General features: G+C 37.3%; 1 protein-coding gene across 1 annotated transcript; it reads left to right on the plus strand.

Annotated features, from left to right (window-relative positions):
- The first annotated feature begins 10951 nt into the window (after positions 1 to 10951).
- On the plus strand, positions 10952 to 11896 carry LOC128665571 (olfactory receptor 5G3-like). Its single transcript, XM_053719930.1, has one exon. It carries the CDS (start codon positions 10952 to 10954, stop codon positions 11894 to 11896), a length of 945 nt encoding a protein of 314 aa, XP_053575905.1.
- Positions 11897 to 21436: the final 9540 nt, after the last annotated feature.

A 21436-nucleotide genomic window follows, 5' to 3' on the forward strand; every position in this document is an offset into this window, starting at 1 on the left:
GTTAAAGTGGCACTTGCTTAATTATTATTTCTATTTGCAAAATCCGTAATTATGCTTCATATGAATTAAACATGTCTTTTCAAACGAGCACATACATCTCAAAAATGGGACAAGACGAACAACAAAAACACAAAAAAACTACCTAATGTGATACTAATATATTTATTATCAATAGCTAATACAAAAATCCTATATACATTACTAAATTGTAATCTGTGTCATTTAATGATTCAAATAATGTAATAAATAAACCCTTTTTTGAATAAAGTTTAGTGTATTGGGGCGGGGGGATTCGTTGAACTTCCAGAGCAGCCCAAGTATCTGAGAACAGTGTAATTTATTCAGAGCAGAGTACAATATAGTACAATGGGCGAATATAGTGTCCTAGCCATACATATTATTATGGTATAATCTTTAGGTAAAAAAGAGGCAAACTCTAATTTCTCGTTTAATCCTGTAGGAAACAAGGTTTTTAAGTTAAACATCCACCTTGTCTCCTTTTGGAGCAGGATGGTATCAATGCTACCACCTTGTCTATGCTGTTTGACTTGTTCAATACCTATAAATTCCAAACCGTCCAATTTAGATTCATGGAACTGGGCAAAGTGCCTAGCAATTGGGCTATCAATCTTTAAATACGTGTTCTAAACTCCCTATAGGTTTTTCCTATATAGAAGCATGGGCATGAATATGATAGCAAATAAATAACTCCAGTAGTGGAGCTATTAATGAAAGATTTTATTCGAAAATTTTTACCAGTAGTTGTTTCAAAATTTTTGGTTCTTTTAACAAAAGAGTATGCTACACAGTGGTTGCACGGAGTGCATCCCACTATGTTTTGTGCTTGATCTGTTAGCCAATCTTTCTGTTTTAGCTTCACAAATTCACTTTTTACAAGAAGGTCTTTATTTTGCTCTTTTCACTGCTCTTTTCAAATAACCTCTTTCATAAAATCTCTCTGACATTTCTTTGGCTTGTTAATTAAAGGTATGAAGGTCTGAACAGGTTCTACGTAAACGGAGGAATTGGCCATAAGGGATCCTTCTTTTTAAATTTTCAGGGTGATGACTACTTCCCAACAGTACACTTTTCAAGGCTGTCTTCTTTCTATACATTTCGGTATGAATTTGATCTTTATCCTTACTGATCAAGAGGTACAAGAAGCTAATACTATGGTTATCACTAGTACAGGTGAGGAAAATATTAAGGGGGGTAGTTATCAAGCCGTCAACCTCAAATACGCTGGAATTCCGCAGCGTATTTGTGGCGAGGCTGATTCGCCTTAGTTATCAAAGGCTCGAGACCGGCAAAAGTAGAATTTTGTGACGTAAGCATCGATCCGCCGGACTCAGTCCGACACAGATCGATTCTTACGTCACTCCAGATGTTCCGCACACAAGTGCGGCACATTCTCACTACTTTTGCTAGCTATCATAAAACTAGCAGGTACGCTCGGCACTTTTACGGCCCAGCGTACCTGGTTTTCAATCCGCCACCCCTGGAGGCGGCGGATCCCATAGGAATCAATGGGAGTCTGACCATAGCGAAAGTACAAGTTCGCTGCTGACAGACATCCCATTGATTTCTATGGGAGCTGTCTGCACCTAACACCCTAACATGTACCCCGAGTCTAAACACCACTAATCTGTCCCCCCTACACCGCCGCAACTAAATAAAGTTATTACCCCCTAAACCGCCGCTCCCGGAGCCCACCGCAAGCTACTCTATACATATTAACCCCTAAACCGCCGCTCCCGGAGCCCACCGCAACTATAATAAATGTACCTATATTAAACCTATTAACCCCTATCCTGCCCCCCCTACACCGTCGCCACCTATAATAAATTTATTAACCCCTAATCTGCCCCCCCTACACCGTCGCCACCTATAATAAATTTATTAACCCCTATCCTGCCCCCCACTACGCCGCCGCCACTGTAATAAAATTATTAACCCCTAAACCTAAGTCTAACCCTAACCCTAGCGCCCCCCTAACTTAAATATTAATTAAATAAATCTAAATAAATTAACTCTTATTAACTAAATGAATCCTATTTAAAACTAAATACTTACCTTTAAAATAAACCCTAATATAGCTACAATATAAATAATAATTATATTCTAGCTATCTTAGGATTTATATTTATTTTACAGGTAACTTTCAATTTATTTTAACCATGTACAATAACTATTAAATAGTTATTAACTATTTAATAGCTTACCTAGCTAAAATAAAGAGAAATGTACCTGTGAAATAAATCCTAACCTAAGTTACAATTACACCTAACACTACACTATACTTTAATAAATTATTCCTATTTAAAAATAAATACTTACCTGTAAAATAAACCCTAAGATAGCTACAATGTAATTAATAATTATATTATAGCTATCTTAGGATTTATATTTATTTTACAGGTAACTTTGTATTTATTTTAGCTAGTTAGAATAGTTATTAAATAGTTATTAACTATTTAATAACTACCTAGCTAAAAGAAATACAAAATTACTACAATTAAATACAATTACATAAACTGACTAAAGTACAAAAAATAAAAAAAGCTAAGTTACAAAAAATAAAAAATTAAGTTACAAACATGTTAAAAATATTACAACAATTTTAAGCTACTTACACCTAATCTAAGCCCCCTAATAAAATAGCAAACCCCCCCAAAATAAAAAAAATCCCTACCCTATTCTAAATTAAATAAATTTCAAAGCTCTTTTACCTTACCAGCCCTTAAAAGGGCCATTTGTGGGGGCATGCCCCAAAAAGTTCAGCTCTTTTGCCTGTAAAAGAAAAATACAACCCCCCCCCAACATTAAAACCCACCACCCACATACCCCTAATCTAACCCAAACCCCCCTTACAAAAACCTAACACTACCCCCCTGAAGATCATCCTACCTTGAGTCGTCTTCACTCAGCCGAGCCACCGATGGAACTGAAGAGGACATCCGGAGCGGAAGAAGTTAATCCTCCAAGCGGCGCTGAAGAAATCTTCCATCCGATGAAGTCATCATCCAGGCGGCGCTGAAGAGGTCTTCTATCCGGGCGAAGTCATCTTCCAAGCCGGGTCTTGAATCTTCCTTCTGCCGACGCGGAACCACCGACGGACTACGACGAATGACGGCTCCTTTAAGGGACGTCATCCAAGATGGCGTCCCCTCAATTCCGATTGGCTGATAGGATTCTATCAGCCAATCGGAATTAAGGTAGGAAAAATCTGATTGGCTGATGGAATCAGCCAATCAGATTGAGCTCGCATTCTATTGGCTGTTCCGATCAGCCAATAGAATGCGAGCTCAATCTGATTGGCTGATTGGATCAGCCAATCGGATTGAACTTGAATCTGATTGGCTGATTCCATCAGCCAATCAGATTTTCCTACCTTAATTCCGATTGGCTGATAGAATCCTATCAGCCAATCGGAATTGAGGGGACGCCATCTTGGATGACGTCCCTTAAAGGAGCCGTCATTCGTCGTAGTCCGTCGGTGAAGAAGGTGGTTCCGCGTCGGCGGAAGGAAGATTCAAGACCCGGCTTGGAAGATGACTTCGCCCGGATAGAAGACCTCTTCAGCGCCGCCTGGATGATGACTTCATCGGATGGAAGATTTCTTCAGCGCCGCTTGGAGGATTAACTTCTTCCGCTCCGGATGTCCTCTTCAGTTCCATCGGTGGCTCGGCTGAGTGAAGACGACTCAAGGTAGGATGATCTTCAGGGGATTAGTGTTAGGTTTTTGTAAGGGGGGTTTGGGTTAGATTAGGGGTATGTGGGTGGTGGGTTTTAATGTTGTGGGGGGGGTTGTATTTTTCTTTTACAGGCAAAAGAGCTGAACCTTTTGGGGCATGCCCCCACAAATGGCCCTTTTAAGGGCTGGTAAGGTAAAAGAGCTTTGAAATTTATTTAATTTAGAATAGGGTAGGGATTTTTTTTATTTTGGGGGGGTTTGTTATTTTATTAGGGGGCTTAGATTAGGTGTAAGTAGCTTAAAATTGTTGTAATATTTTTAACATGTTTGTAACTTAATTTTTTATTTTTTGTAACTTAGCTTTTTTTATTTTTTGTACTTTAGTTAGTTTATGTAATTGTATTTAATTGTAGTTATTTGTAGGTAGTTTATTTAATTAATTTAATGATAGTGTAGTATTAGGTTTAATTGTAACTTAGGTTAGGATTTATTTTACAGGTAATTTTGTATTTCTTTTAGCTAGGTAGTTATTAAATAGTTAATAACTATTTAATAACTATTCTAACTAGCTAAAATAAATACAAAGTTACCTGTAAAATAAATATAAATCCTAAGGCCTAGATTTAGAGTTCGGCGGTAGCCGTCAAAACCAGCGTTAGAGGCTCCTAACGCTGGTTTTGGGCGCCCGCTGGTATTTGGAGTCAGTGATTAAAGGGTCTAACGCTCACTTTTCAGCCGCGACTTTTCCATACCGCAGATCCCCCTACGCCATTTGCGTAGCCTATCTTTTCAATGGGATCTTTCTAACGCTGGTATTTAGAGTCGTTTCTGCAGTGAGCGTTAGAGCTCTAACGACAAGATTCCAGCCGCCTGAAAAAAGCAGGAGTTAAGAGCTTTCTGGCTAACGCCGGTTTATAAAGCTCTTAACTACTGTACCCTAAAGTACACTAACACCCATAAACTACCTATGTACCCCTAAACCGAGGTCCCCCCACATCGCCGCCACTCGATTAAAATTTTTAACCCCTAATCTGCCGACCGCCACCTACGTTATACTTATGTACCCCTAATCTGCTGCCCCTAACACCGCCGACCCCTGTATTATATCTATTAACCCCTAACTTGCCCCCCACAACGTCGCCGCAAGCTACTTAAAATAATTAACCCCTAATCTTCCGACCGCAAATCGCCGCCACCTACGTTATCCCTATGTACCCCTAATCTGCTACCCCTAACATCGCCGACCCCTATGTTATATTTATTAACCCCTAATCTGCCCCCCACAACGTCGCCGACACCTACCTACACTTATTAACCCCTAATCTGCCGAGCGGACCTGAGCGCTACTATAATAAAGTTATTAACCCCTAATCCGCCTCACTAACCCTATCATAAATAGTATTAACCCCTAATCTGCCCTCCCTAACATCGCCGACACCTACCTTCAATTATTAACCCCTAATCTGCCGACCGGAGCTCACCGCTATTCTAATAAATGTATTAACCCCTAAAGCTAAGTCTAACCCTAACACTAACACCCCCCTAAGTTAAATATAATTTTTATCTAACGAAATAAATTAACTCTTATTAAATAAATAATTCCTATTTAAAGCTAAATACTTACCTGTAAAATACATCCTAATATAGCTACAATATAAATTATAATTATATTATAGCTATTTTAGGATTAATATTTATTTTACAGGCAACTTTGTAATTATTTTAACCAGGTACAATAGCTATTAAATAGTTAAGAACTATTTAATAGTTACCTAGTTAAAATAATTACAAATTTACCTGTAAAATAAATCCTAACCTAAGATATAATTAAACCTAACACTACCCTATCAATAAAATAATTAAATAAACTACCTACAATTACCTACAATTAACCTAACACTACACTATCAATACATTAATTAAACACAATTGCTACAAATAAATAAAATTAAATAAACTATCTAAAGTACAAAAAATAAAAAAGAACTAAGTTACAGAAAATAATAAAATATTTACAAACATAAGAAAAATATTACAACAATTTTAAACTAATTACACCTACTCTAAGCCCCCTAATAAAATAACAAAGCCCCCCAAAATAAAAAATTCCCTACCCTATTCTAAAATACAAATATTACAAGCTCTTTTACCTTACCAGCCCTGAACAGGGCCCTTTGCGGGGCATGCCCCAAGAATTTCAGCTCTTTTGCCTGTAAAAAAAAACATACTATACCCCCCCCCCAACATTACAACCCACCACCCACATACCCCTAATCTAACCCAAACCCCCCTTAAATAAACCTAACACTACCCCCCTGATGATCTTCCTACCTTGTCTTCACCATGCCAGGTTCACCGATCCGTCCTGGCTCCAAGATCTTCATCCAAGCCAAGCGGGGGCTAGACATCCACTGAAGAAGTCCAGAAGAGGGTCCAAAGTCTTCCTCCTATCCGGCAAGAAGAGGACATCCGGACCGGCAAACATCTTCTCCAAGCGGCATCTTCTATCTTCTTCCATCCGATGACGACCGGCTCCATCTTGAAGACCTCCAGCGCGGATCCATCCTCTTCTTCCGACGACTAGACGACGAATGACGGTTCCTTTAAGGGACGTCATCCAAGATGGCGTCCCTCGAATTCCGATTGGCTGATAGGATTCTATCAGCCAATCGGAATTAAGGTAGGAATTTTCTGATTGGCTGATGGAATCAGCCAATCAGAATATAGTTCAATCCGATTGGCTGATCCAATCAGCCAATCAGATTGAGCTCGCATTCTATTGGCTGTTCCGATCAGCCAATAGAATGCGAGCTCAATCTGATTGGCTGATTGGATCAGCCAATCGGATTGAACTTGATTCTGATTGGCTGATTCCATCAGCCAATCAGAAAATTCCTACCTTAATTCCGATTGGCTGATAGAATCCTATCAGCCAATCGGAATTCGAGGGACGCCATCTTGGATGACGTCCCTTAAAGGAACCGTCATTCGTCGTCTAGTCGTCGGAAGAAGAGGATGGATCCGCGCTGGAGGTCTTCAAGATGGAGCCGGTCGTCATCGGATGGAAGAAGATAGAAGATGCCGCTTGGAGAAGATGTTTGCCGGTCCGGATGTCCTCTTCTTGCCGGATAGGAGGAAGACTTTGGACCCTCTTCTGGACTTCTTCAGTGGATGTCTAGCCCCCGCTTGGCTTGGATGAAGATCTTGGAGCCAGGACGGATCGGTGAACCTGGCATGGTGAAGACAAGGTAGGAAGATCATCAGGGGGGTAGTGTTAGGTTTATTTAAGGGGGGTTTGGGTTAGATTAGGGGTATGTGGGTGGTGGGTTGTAATGTTGGGGGGGGGGTATAGTATGTTTTTTTTTACAGGCAAAAGAGCTGAAATTCTTGGGGCATGCCCCGCAAAGGGCCCTGTTCAGGGCTGGTAAGGTAAAAGAGCTTGTAATATTTGTATTTTAGAATAGGGTAGGGAATTTTTTATTTTGGGGGGCTTTGTTATTTTATTAGGGGGCTTAGAGTAGGTGTAATTAGTTTAAAATTGTTGTAATATTTTTCTTATGTTTGTAAATATTTTATTATTTTCTGTAACTTAGTTCTTTTTTATTTTTTTTACTTTAGATAGTTTATTTAATTGTATTTATTTGTAGCAATTGTGTTTAATTAATTTATTGATAGTGTATTGTTAGGTTAATTGTAGGTAATTGTAGGTAGTTTATTTAATTATTTTATTGATAGGGTAGTGTTAGGTTTAATTATATCTTAGGTTAGGATTTATTTTACAGGTAAATTTGTAATTATTTTAACTAGGTAACTATTAAATAGTTCTTAACTATTTAATAGCTATTGTACCTGGTTAAAATAATTACAAAGTTGCCTGTAAAATAAATATTAATCCTAAAATAGGTATAATATAATTATAATTTATATTGTAGCTATATTAGGATTTATTTTACAGGTAAGTATTTAGCTTTAAATAGGAATTATTTATTTAATAAGAGTTAATTTATTTCGTTAGATAAAAATTATATTTAACTTAGGGGGGTGTTAGTGTTAGGGTTAGACTTAGCTTTAGGGGTTAATACATTTATTAGAATAGCGGTGAGCTCCGGTCGGAAGATTAGGGGTTAATAATTGAAGGTAGGTGTCGGCGATGTTAGGGAGGGCAGATTAGGGGTTAATACTATTTATGATAGGGTTAGTGAGGCGGATTAGGGGTTAATAACTTTATTATAGTAGCGCTCAGGTCCGCTCGGCAGATTAGGGGTTAATAAGTGTAGGTAGGTGTCGGCGACGTTGTGGGGGGCAGATTAGGGGTTAATAAATATAACATAGGGGTCGGCGATGTTAGGGCAGCAGATTAGGGGTACATAGGGATAACGTAGGTGGCGGCGGTTTACGGAGCGGCAGATTAGGGGTTAAAAGTGTAATGCAGGGGTCAGCGATAGCGGGGGCGGCAGATTAGGGGTTAATAAGTGTAAGGTTAGGGGTGTTTAGACTCGGGGTACATGTTAGGGTGTTAGGTGCAGACTTAGGAGGTGTTTCCCCATAGGAAACAATGGGGCTGCGTTAGGAGCTGAACGCTGCTTTTTTGCAGGTGTTAGGTTTTTTTTCAGCTCAAACAGCCCCATTGTTTCCTATGGGAGAATCGTGCACGAGCACGTTTTTGATGCCGGCCGCGTCCGTAAGCAACTCTGGTATCGAGAGTTGCATTTGCGGTAAAAATGCTCTACGCTCCTTTTTTGGAGCCTAACGCAGCATTTGTTTGAACTCTCGATACCAGAGTTAAATTTATGGTGCGGCCAGAAAAAAACCCGCGGAGCGTTAACAGCCCTTTTACCGCCGAACTCTAAATCTAGCCGTAAGATAGCTATAATATAATTATTAATTACATTGTAGCTATCTTAGGGTTTATTTTACAGGTATTTATTTTTAAATAGGAATAATTTATTAAAGTATAGTGTAGTGTTAGGTGTAATTGTAACTTAGGTTAGGATTTATTTCACAGGTACATTTCTCTTTATTTTAGCTAGGTTAAAATAAATTGAAAGTTACCTGTAAAATAAATATAAATCCTAAGATAGCTAGAATATAATTATTATTTATATTGTAGCTATATTAGGGTTTATTTTAAAGGTAAGTATTTAGTTTTAAATAGGATTCATTTAGTTAATAAGAGTTAATTTATTTAGATTTATTTAATTAATATTTAAGTTAGGGGGGCGTTAGGGTTAGGGTTAGACTTAGGTTTAGGGGTTAATCATTTTATTACAGTGGCGGCGGCGTAGTGGGGGGCAGGATAGGGGTTAATAAATTTATTATAGGTGGCGACGGTGTAGGGGGGGCAGGATAGGGGTTAATAGGTTTAATATAGGTTGCGGCGGGTTCATGGAGCGGCGGTTTAGGGGTTAAACTATTTATTTAGTTGCGGAGAGGTGCGGGATCAGCAGGATAGGGGTTAATAATTTTATAATAGAGGGCGACGGTATAGGGGGGCAGGATAGGGGTTACTAGGTATAATGTAGGTGGCAGCGGTGTCCGGGAGCGGCGGTTTAGGGGTTAATACATTTATAAGACTTACGGCAGGGTCTAGGAGCGGCGGTTTAGGGGTTAATACATTTATAAGAGTTGTGGCGGGGTCTAGGAGCGGCGATTTAGGGGTTAGTAACTTTATTTAGTTGCGGGGGGCTCCGGGGGCGCCGGTATAGGGGGTAGAACAGTGTAGTTTAGTGTGAGTGCTTTGTGACAGGCTAGCAATAAAGCTGGGAAAAAGCCGAAGGGCAGCGAGATCGGATGAGTGATAACTCTCACAGTCCGCTGCTCATCGCCCCGCGGCTTTTTGACAGCTTTATTTGATAACTTAGGCGAACGTATTCAAGGTCCGCGGCGGCGAAGGTAGGCGAGCTTAGGCGGACGTATTGGGCCGGCGAAGCCAGAAAAGTAGACGGCTTGATAACTACCCCCCATAGGGTGCTGCAAGGGAGGTCCTTAAAAATAGAGAAGCTGCAAGCAGGAAACCAAGCAGACCTCACAACCCATGAAAATCCCACTGGATCTGGGACAATTGGGGGGCCTGCAACAATGTTATTTATATAGAACTCAAGACATAAGGAAACCAAGAGGTAGATTAAATGATAGAAGTACACTGAAAAGTTTAATGTTGACTACTATGCCCCATTAAATAAGGGCAACAGGAAATCCTCTATTTCCTGAATTGCTGTGTTATGTAGGTCTAACCTTTAGACATATATACTCATGTATACTGAATTGCTGATATTATTCTTCGTATAATTTTAGTAACATACATTAATCTATTTTTTAAATGTTTCTGCAAATACCTTTGGGAAAGATAATGAAATAATCCCAAGGCAAGAAAAAAACAAACCTTTGTGTTGGGAATTCCTTATAACATTCTATTTTGTTTCCATAGGTCATATATTTGGCAATTTTTCTGAACATATCTTTCAAATTATAAGCAATGGCATGAACCACATAGTATTTTTGATCTGATACACAGAAGTGATGCTTTACTGAGGATTTTCAGTGATTACACAAAGGTATCTAAAAACACACATACTTATTTCTAAGATTGTCTTCTAGTTTCTTAACAGCTGTTCTCAGTTCCTGTAATTCAATTTTTTTTTATTCCAGGGTTACATTTTTAGATTAATGCATAAAAAATGATAAATTCCTAAAGAGACATAAAAGATGTTTAGGATACTGTTCTATTTTGCTTTTCTTTATACATATGTAAAACAATGTCACCTACTTAAAGTAATAAATTTGTATCTGTGAAAAAAAAAGAAATTCACTCCTTTCCACTTTTTTACAGTTGATTCCAGGTAGTGAAATTCTGACCTATTTTTTCAAGCAGAAGTTAAAAATTTTATATTTCTATTATTCTGGACATTTAAAAACAAAGCATTGCTTTTTGACATAATGTTGCACAATTTATGAAATCCTGTATAACCTTTTCAATCAATATTTAAAACTTTTTTTCTTTGTTGTCAAATGAAGAGGTCCTGCATGTATTGTTTGGATGGAATAGCATTTTAAGTTTTTATTTTTCAAAATTTTGATACAGGCTCCATTGTCAGGTAAAAAACTTCTATGCAATTAAAAATAACCATAAATATAGTGTGGATTGTTTTGATAATAACTGTGGTTGATACATATTTTTTTCTGCAACTTCATACATGACTTGGAAAAACCACATATTCTTCCTGTTGCTTTTAAACCAGTTGCCGTGTTTCTAGTACAATGGAAACTTCAAACCAAACTTCTGTGAGCAAATTCTTTCTTCTCAGCCTCTCAAACATCCCATACCAGCAGGTAATTTTCTTTTTCCTGTTGTTGGTGGTCTATATAATCACATTGTCTGCAAATATTACACTTATCACATTAGTAACAGCTGACTTTCGGCTACAAACACCCATGTACTTTTTTATCAGCAACCTATCCTTTATAGATATTTGTTTCTCTTCCACAACTGTACCAAAGATATTAGAGAACACCTTAAATCAAGACAAAAGCATTTCGTTCATAGGATGTGCAATTCAAATGTTTTTCCATTTAGCACTGGGTGCAACAGAATGTATAATATTGGCTGTCATGGCTTATGATAGGTATGCAGCTATCTGTAGACCATTAAGTTACAACACCATTATGAACCAAAAGATCTGTATTTATCTGGCTGCTGGATCATGGATTATGAGCTTTTTAAATTCTGCTCTCCATGCATTCTTTACCTTCCAACTTCCATACTGCAAGTCAAACTTAATAAATCACTTTTACTGTGAGATGCCTCCTCTTTTCCATCTCTCTTGCAGAGACACTTTGTTCAATGAAATATTAGTGTATGTTTCTGGTGGGATTATAGCCCTTTGCTCATTTTTGCTGACTCTCCTTTCTTACATCTACATTATCACATCCATCCTCAAAATTCACTCTAATAAAGGGAAGTACAGAGCTTTCTCCACATGTACCTCTCATCTTACAGTGGAATCAATTTACTATGGAACTATCATTTTCATGTATTTGCGTCCCCGCTCCAAGTACTTTCTTGCTCGGGACAGAATGGTGTCCATTCTTTATACAGTTGTAACTCCTACACTAAATCCCATCATCTATAGTATTAGGAATAAAGACATCAAAGGCTCTCTGAAAAGACAACTAAAATTGAAAACATGTGGCTATTGTGTTTAATAGTCAAGGTGTTCATAATAAATGCAAATTGATACACTAATATCACTGTCTGGGTTCTAGAAATTTCTAAATGCATCATAGTTGTATATGCATTATTCTGAGCTTGTTAACGTTTATTAATATGCACTCCAAGTATATTTTTGTTCTGGTTTGGGAGTTTCAACTGCACATTTTTACCTATATTCACTTTACAGCAGAATTTAAAAGACTGGCTTCCAGAAACAGAATGACAAACAAAACATTCTAAAGCATCTAGGAATTTCTTTTGATGTCAATTAAAATTGTTTCCCTATTATAACTTAAATCCAAGCAGGTCTTTAATACTACATGAAGAGAAAGAGATCAAGAAAGGGTGTGCAAGAGATAGCAAGTGATAGAGAGAAATACTTAGTTTCTATTTTACTAAAGAACCACATCAGTCTGTGGAAAATACCTCATGATACTCTGTGTGCCATTTTGCAGTGCTTGACAAATGTTTGAGTTAAGATTAGGTAGAACTCAGCATAGCCAAATATTGTAGTCCTTCACAACATCTTGAAATGGATCTTCAAACCAGTTTACTAGGCCAACTTGACAGTTTCTTGGTTGATAAAAGCTTTAAGTTGTTCATACTTCCTAGCCTCTGCCAGCTTCCATTTAGCTAAAATATTATTAGAGGAAGGTCTAAGTCTCTTGGTTAAGGGAGTTGAATAGGTTTTCATGAGGACACCTGAGCAAGAGGTTAATATAATTATATTCAAATGAAAAGCTCAAACAGTTATATGTCCACAATTCTATGAACCATAAATTACACTTGTTTGGCTTTATATGCATGAAGCAATATTTCTCAAGAAGGCAGGGCTGTCTTTAATATTGACTGGACCCTGGGCAAACTTTTTCTTGCCCCCCATGCAATTTCACTCTCCACCCCAACATCCCAAAGAAATAACTAATAAGTATTATTAATATTTTTTTAATATTTTATTTTTCAAGAAAACCATTTAAGATTACTAATTCTTTAATGTGCGCTAACCCCACTACTTTAGAACGAAAGAACAAAACCTAATGCACGTTATGCATATTTTACATTCTAATATACCGTAATTCACATACACCTAGATTACGAGTTATAGGGAAATTAGAACGCAACAAAAGTGGTGTTATTTAACCCTCTGTAGCGCAGCCATTACAAGTTTTCAAACAGCCGTTTTGTGCGTGTGATATGGTGCTTTTAAGCTCCATACCGCACACAATTCATGCACTGTTTTGACGTGCATGTGCACGCTTTCCCCATAGACATCAATGGGGAGAGCGGGTCAGAAAAAAAACTAAGACCTGCGATCGCGGAAAGAAAAGTTCCGTAACACAGCCCCATTTATGTCTATGGGGAAAAAAACTAACGTTTAAACCTAACACCCTAACATAAACCCTGAGTTTAAACACCCCTAATCTGCTCCCCACCGACATCGCCGGCACCTACATAATGTAAATAACCCCTAATCTTCTGCCCCCGATATCGCCTCCACGTAAATAAAACTATTAACCCCTAAACCGCCAGCTTCCCACTTTGCAACTACCTAAATGAAACTATATTAACCCCTAAACCTAAACCTAACCCTAATGTAACCCTAAGCCTAACCCTATACCTAACCGTAACCCTAACCCTAACACCCCCTAACTTTAGCATAATTAAAATATAGCTAAATTAAACTTACAATTATTACCTGTGAAATAAAATCTAAGCTACCTTACACTAAAACCTAACATTGCAAAAAAACAAACAAACCTACCATTACAAAAAATAACAAACACTAAAATTACAACAACAAAAAACTACCATTACAAAAAATAACAAAATTATCGAAAATAATAAAAAGTATTCCTATTCTAATACCCTTTTAAAAAAATAAAAAACCCACCCCAAAATAAAAAAGCCTAATCTAAAATAAACTACCAAGGGCCCTTAAAAGGGCCTTTTTGTGGGCCCCTAAAAAGGCCTTTTGTAGGGCATTGCTCTAAAATTAACAGCTCTTTTGCTACAAAACAAAACAAACACCCCCCTAACAGTATACAAACCCCCACCCCCCAAACCCACAAAATAAAAATAAAGTAAAACCTAGTCTACCCATTGCCCTGAAAAGGGCATTTGTATGGGCATTGCATTTAAAAGGGCAGTTAGCTATTTTTCCTGGGCATTCAGCTCTTTTATGAAATACCCAAGCCCTAATCTAAAAATAAAAACCCACCCTAAAATGAAAAAAAAAACATTACACAAAATAACAATTATCAAAAATAATAAAAAATATTCCTATTCTAAAAACCCACCCAAAAAAACCCTTAAAAAAACCTGTCACTAACCCCCGAAGATCCTCTTACAGTTTTTGAAGTCCCGCTTGAACCAACTTCATCATGGTTAGCTTAGGTTTTTTTTAGATAGTTTTATTTATTTTGTGGGTTTGTGGGGTGGGGGTTTGTAAAATTAGTGGGTCTTTGTATTTTTTTTTCAGGTAAAAGAGCTGTTTAACTTAAGGCAATGCCCTACAAAAGGCCCTTTTAAGGGCTATTGGTAGTTAATACTAGAATAGGTTTTTTATTTTGGGTTGGGTTTTTTATTTTTTTAAAAGGGTATTAGAATAGGAATATTTTTTATTATTTTGGATAATTTCGTTTGTTATTTTTTGTAATGTTAGTGTTTTTTATTTTTTTGTAATGGTAGGTTTTAGTGTAAGGCAGTTAAGGTTTTATTTCACAGGTAAGTTTGTATTTATTTTAACTAGGTAGTTAGTAAATAGTTAATAACTATTTAATAACTAGTCTACCTAGTTAAAATTAATACAAACTTTCCTGTGAAATAAAAATAAAACCTAAGCTATTAGTTATATTGTAAAACTGTTAGGTTTTATTTCACAGATAAGTATGTATTTAGTTTTAAATAGGTATTTTTTAGTTAATAACTGTAAATTTAATTTAGCTCTATTTTAATTATGTTAAAGTTAGGGAGTGTTAGGGTTATGTTAGGGTTAGGGTTAGGTTTAGGGGTTATTAGTTTAAATTAGTTTATTGCAATGTGGGGGCTTTCGGATTAGGGGTTAATAGGTTTATTTAGTATATTTTGTTGTGGGGGGCTTGCGGTTTAGGGGTTAATAGGTTTATTATAGTGGCGGCGGAATGAAGGGTTAATAACTTTAGTAGGCGGGGCGATGTGGGTGGATGGCAGATTAGGGGTTAATAATATTTAAATAGTGTTTGCGATGCGGGAGAGTGGCGATTTAGTGGTTAATAACTTTAGTATAGTGGTGGCGATGTCGGGGAGGGGCGGAATAGGGGTTAATCATTTTTAATAGTGGCGGTGATGTCGGGAAGGGCAGATTAAGGGTTAATAAGTTTATTATAGTAAGAACGAATTGACTCAATTCACACAGATTGCGAATTGAGTTCAACAAAAATATGCTTTTATGTACTGTGAAACATCTTATGTATTCATGTAGTAAATCAATACTTTTTACGTTTAAAATATAACTTTTATTTCTTGCTTTAAAAAGGACAGCACAATTACACCTTTATTTGCTGCCTGCGTTGCTGCATTAAAAACACATCTCCTAGTTGTTTTATTTCAACTCTAATATATAGATAGTAAATGAGCTGCGATCCTGAGTGGAGTGAAGCAAACTATTTTGGTTATGTTTGTATCAGTAGCCTGAAAAATGACTTGACAAAGTAAATCCTTGTATTAAGGTAATGTGTGTTTCACTGTGCACTAGGGGCGCGATCCGATATAGATCGCAGTTTGCGGCGCAAGCGAGGGAACCGGCATCGCCCGAAGTTTCAGCTCGCAACTCGAGCTATCCCATATATGGCGCCGTCAGATGCTAACGTGCCGTAAGTCTGACAAACCAGCGATGTCCAGAAATCTGCGTAAGTACAAATTTCTGGCGTCGCCAGTGACTTGCGCCACGTTAGAATCTGCCGGCGCCTATAAAACCTGACTAAAGTCTAAAACACCCGCACTGTCTAACACGCCTCCCTAACATAGCCCGCACTGTCTAACACGCCTCCCTAACATAGCCCGACACGTCTAACCCTCTATCCGCTATCCCCCCTCACTAGCCTAACAATAAAAAAGCTATTAACCCCTAAACCGCCGCTCCCGTACCCCGCCGCAACCTAATAAAGTTATTAACCCCTAAACCGCCGCTCCCGTACCCCGCCGCCAGCTATATTATATCTATAACCCCCTAAAGTGAGCCCCTAACACCGCCGCCAGCTATATTAAAATTATTAACCCCTAATGTAAGCCCCTTACACCGCCGCCATCTCTATTAAAATGATTAACCCCTAATTTAATCTACCTACCCCGCCGCCAGCTATATTATCTATATTAACCCTAAGTATATTATAGTTAATATAGGTATTACATTATATATATTAACTATATTAACCCTAATTATATTAGGGTTAATATAGTTAATATAGTTACTATAGTATTTATATTAACTATATTAACTCTATCTAACCCTAACACCCCTAACTAAATTTATATTAAATTAATCTAATTCATTTATAAACTAAAATATTCCTATTTAAATCTAAATACTTACCTATAAAATAAACCCTAAGATAGCTACAATATAATTAATAATTACATTGTAGCTATGTTAGGGTTAATATTTATTTTACAGGTAAATTGTTAATTATTTTAACTAGGTATAATAGATATTAAATAGTTATTAACTATTTAATATCTACCTAGTTAAAATAATTACCCAATTACCTGTAAAATAAATCCTAACCTAAGTTACAAATACACCTACACTATCAATAAATTTAATAAACTACAAACATCTATCTAAAAATACAATTAAATTAACTAAACTAAATTACAAAAAAAAACAAACACTAAATTACAAAAAATAAAAAAAAGATTACAAGATTTTTAAGCTAATTACACCTATTCTAAGCCCCCTAATAAAATAATAAACCCGCAAAATAAAATTCCCTGCCCTATTCTAAATTAAACAAATTTCAAAGCTCTTTACCTTACCAGCCCTTAAAAGGGCCTTTTGTGGGGCATGCCCCAAAGAATTCAGCTCTTTTGCATACAACAAATACAATCCCCCCCCCATTACAACCCACCACCCACATACCCCTATTCTAAAACCACCCAAACCCCCCTTAAAAAAGCCTAACACTACCCCCCTGAAGATCTCCCTACCTTGTCTTCACCACACCGGGCCGAACTCCTGATCCGATCCGGGCGATGTCTTCCTCCAAGCGGCAAAGAAGAATTCTTCCTCCGGCGATGTCTTCCTCCAAGCGGCAAAGAAGAATTCTTCCTCCGGCGACGTCTTCCTCCAAGCGGCAGCAAAGTCTTCATTCTTCCGGGGGCATCTTCAATCTTCTTTCTTCGCTCCGCCGCCGCGGAGCATCCATCCCGGCCGACTGCTGTACTACGAATGAGGTACCTTTAAATGACGTCATCCAAGATGGCGTCCGCCGAATTCCGATTGGCTGATAGGATTCTATCAGCCAATCGGAATTAAGTTAGAAAAATCTGATTGGCTGATTGAATCAGCCAATCAGATTCAAGTTCAATCCGATTGGCTGATCCAATCAGCCAATCAGATTGAGCTCGCATTCTATTGGCTGTTCCAATCAGCTAATAGAATGCGAGCTCAATCTGATTGGCTGTTCGGATCAGCCAATCGGATTGAACTTGAATCTGATTGGCTGATTGAATCAGCCAATCAGATTTTTCTAACTTAATTCCGATTGGCTGATAGAATCCTATCAGCCAATCGGAATTCGGCGGACGCCATCTTGGATGACGTCATTTAAAGGTACCTCATTCGTAGTACAGCAGTCGGCCGGGATGGATGCTCCGCGGCGGCGGAGCGAAGAAAGAAGATTGAAGATGCCGCCGGAAGAATGAAGACTTTGCTGCCGCTTGGAGGAAGACGTCGCCGGAGGAAGAATTCTTCTTTGCCGCTTGGAGGAAGACATCGCCGGAGGAAGAATTCTTCTTTGCCGCTTGGAGGAAGACATTGCCCGGATCGGATCAGGAGTTCGGCCCGGTGTGGTGAAGACAAGGTAGGGAGATCTTCAGGGGGGTAGTGTTAGGCTTTTTTAAGGGGGGTTTGGGTGGTTTTAGAATAGGGGTATGTGGGTGGTGGGTTGTAATGGGGGGGGGGGTTGTATTTGTTGTATGCAAAAGAGCTGAATTCTTTGGGGCATGCCCCACAAAAGGCCCTTTTAAGGGCTGGTAAGGTAAAGAGCTTTGAAATTTGTTTAATTTAGAATAGGGCAGGGAATTTTTTTTATTTTGGGGGTTTATTATTTTATTAGGGGGCTTAGAATAGGTGTAATTAGCTTAAAAATCTTGTAATCTTTTTTTATTTTTGTAATTTAGTGTTTGTTTTTTTTTGTAATTTAGTTTAGTTAATTTAATTGTATTTTTAGATAGATGTTTGTAGTTTATTACATTTATTGATAGTGTAGGTGTATTTGTAACTTAGGTTAGGATTTATTTTACAGGTAATTGGGTAATTATTTTAACTAGGTAGATATTAAATAGTTAATAACTATTTAATATCTATTATACCTAGTTAAAATAATTAACAATTTACATGTAAAATAAATATTAACCCTAACATAGCTACAATGTAATTATTAATTATATTGTAGCTATCTTAGGGTTTATTTTATAGGTAAGTATTTAGATTTAAATAGGAATATTTTAGTTTATAAATGAATTAGATTAATTTAATATAAATTTAGTTAGGGGTGTTAGGGTTAGATAGAGTTAATATAGTTAATATAAATACTATAGTAACTATATTAACTATATTAACCCTAATATAATTAGGGTTAATATAGTTAATATATATAATGTAATACCTATATTAACTATAATATACTTAGGGTTAATATAGATAATATAGCTGGCGGCGGGGTAGGTAGATTAAATTAGGGGTTAATCATTTTAATAGAGATGGCGGCGGTGTAAGGGGCTTACATTAGGGGTTAATAATATTAATATAGCTGGCGGCGGTATAGGGGGATTAGATTAGGGGTTAATAATTTTTATATAGGTGGCGGCGGTGTAAGGGGTCAGATTAGGGGATAGATAAGGTAGATGGCGGCGGTTTTAGAGGCTCACAGTAGGGGGTTAGTTTATGTAGATGGCGGCGGGGTCCGGGAGCGGCGGTTTAGGGGGTAATAACTTTATTAGGGATTTTGGGGGGGGATCGCGGTTGACAGGGAGATAGACATTGCGCATGCGTTAGGTGTTAGGTTTATTTTAGAAGATCGCGGTTGACAGGGAGATAGACATTGCGCATGCGTTAGGTGTTAGGTTTATTTTAGCAGCCAGTTTAGGAAGTTACGGGGCTCCAATAGTCAGCGTAAGGCTTCTTACGGCTGCTTTTTGTGGCGAGGTGAAAATGGAGTAAGTTTTCTCCATTTTCGCCACGTAAGTCCTTACGCTGCATATTGGATACCAAACTGCGCGGGTTTGGTATACCTGCCTATGGCCCAAAAAACTGCGGGCGACGGCAGAAATATACGGGCGTAACTTCTAGGTTACGCCGTATATGTGATACCAAACCCGCGCAAATATTGGCGTCGCCGGCTTTTGCGGGCGACGATTTATATCGGATCGACCCCTAGGTCTCTCACCCTGAAATTCTATTATCTCTATTCGTCAAAAGATAGCTAACTGACCAAAAATCAATTCAAAGCTATTGAGAGAATCTCATTATTATTTGCTAAAATATTATTTCGTAGTGAATCAGCCTGATGATGTGTCTGGTTGTGATTCAAAATTTATTACCCAGAGAGTTATCTGTAGTATTAGAGATGGCTGAGTACTTTTTTTTCCCTCATATGGCAAATAATTATAGCTTTAACATATAGGTCGGAAAGTGGCAGATTTAGTAAATTATTTCTGGCTTTTTAATTTATTGTGTTCACTTGATATATCTGATTGCTTTATGATATCTGGTAACAAAAAGTCAGTGTGTTAAAGCAGGTCAGTTATTAGTAACATCGTGGGATTTGACTCTAGATGTTAAGTAGTTTTTACTTATATATTTTGCGTTGTATGCTCAATATCCTTTGGCTTAGTTTAATCGTGACACTTAGATTGTATATTTGTATGTGACCTATAATATCAGTTGCGTGTTACAGTTTAACTGCTAGTTGTACAGATTAAGTTACAAAGTGTATTACTTATCCGCTGTTTGAACATGCTAATGGTTTTTTAATATTCAGTTTCGGTTATTCCGGTTATATAATGTTGCCTTTGTATTGTCGCTTTGCTGTTTACCTGTTAATTACCGCTAAGCTGGATATATCATATGGATATATCCAGCTTAGCGGTAATTAACAGGTAATTAACAGGTAATTAACAGGTATAACTGGAATAACCATAAGATGTATTTAGTTATTGCTATGTGGAGCAATGGTGGTTTAGGGGTTAATAGTTTATATAATGTTGCCTTTGTATTGTCGCTTTGCTGTTTACCTGTTAATTACCGCTAAGCTGGATATATCATATGGATATATCCAGCTTAGCGGTAATTAACAGGTAATTAACAGGTATAACCGGAATAACCGAAACTGAATATTAAAAAACCATTAGCAGGTTCAAACAGCGGATAAGTAATACACTTTGTAACTTAATCTGTACAACTAGCAGTTAAACTGTAACACTCAACTGATATTATAGGTCACATACAAAGATACAATCTAAGTGTCACGATTAAACTAAGCCAAAGGATATTGAGCATACAACGCAAAATATATAAGTTAAAAACTACTTAACATCTAGTACAATTGCTTAAGTAATATACGTGAGACACTGATCTTCAATCAGCTTGACCGAATAAAGCAAGAGTCAAATCCCACGATATTACTAATAACTGACCTGCTTTAACACACTGACTTTTTGTTACCAGATATCATAAAGCAATCAGATATATCAAGTGAACACAATAAATTAAAAAGCCAGAAATAATTTACTAAATCTGCCACTTTCCGACCTATATGTTAAAGCTATAATTATTTGCCATATGAGGGAAAAAAAAGTACTCAGCCATCTCTAATACTACAGATAACTCTCTGGGTAATAAATTTTGAATCACAACCAGACACATCATCAGGCTGATTCACTACGAAATAATATTTTAGCAAATAATAATGAGATTCTCTCAATAGCTTTGAATTGATTTTTGGTCAGTTAGCTATCTTTTGACGAATAAAGATAATAGAATTTCAGGGTGAGAGACCTAGTGCACAGTGAAACACACATTACCTTAATACAAGGATTTACTTTGTCAAGTCATTTTTCAGGCTACTGATACAAACATAACCAAAATAGTTTGTTTCACTCCACTCAGGATCGCAGCTCATTTACTATCTATATATTAGAGTTGAAATAAAACAACTAGGAGATGTGTTTTTAATGCAGCAACGCAGGCAGCAAATAAAGGTGTAATTGTGCTGTCCTTTTTAAAGCAAGAAATAAAAGTTATATTTTAAACGTAAAAAGTATTGATTTACTAC

This window comes from Bombina bombina, chromosome 1 (assembly GCF_027579735.1).
Source record: "Bombina bombina isolate aBomBom1 chromosome 1, aBomBom1.pri, whole genome shotgun sequence".
In the NCBI taxonomy this organism is placed as follows: domain Eukaryota; kingdom Metazoa; phylum Chordata; class Amphibia; order Anura; family Bombinatoridae; genus Bombina; species Bombina bombina.

What these genes read in the sequence shown, in the direction of transcription:
- LOC128665571 (XM_053719930.1), top strand. Translation starts at nt 10,952, where the DNA reads ATGGAAACTTCAAACCAAACTTCTGTGAGCAAATTCTTTCTTCTCAGC.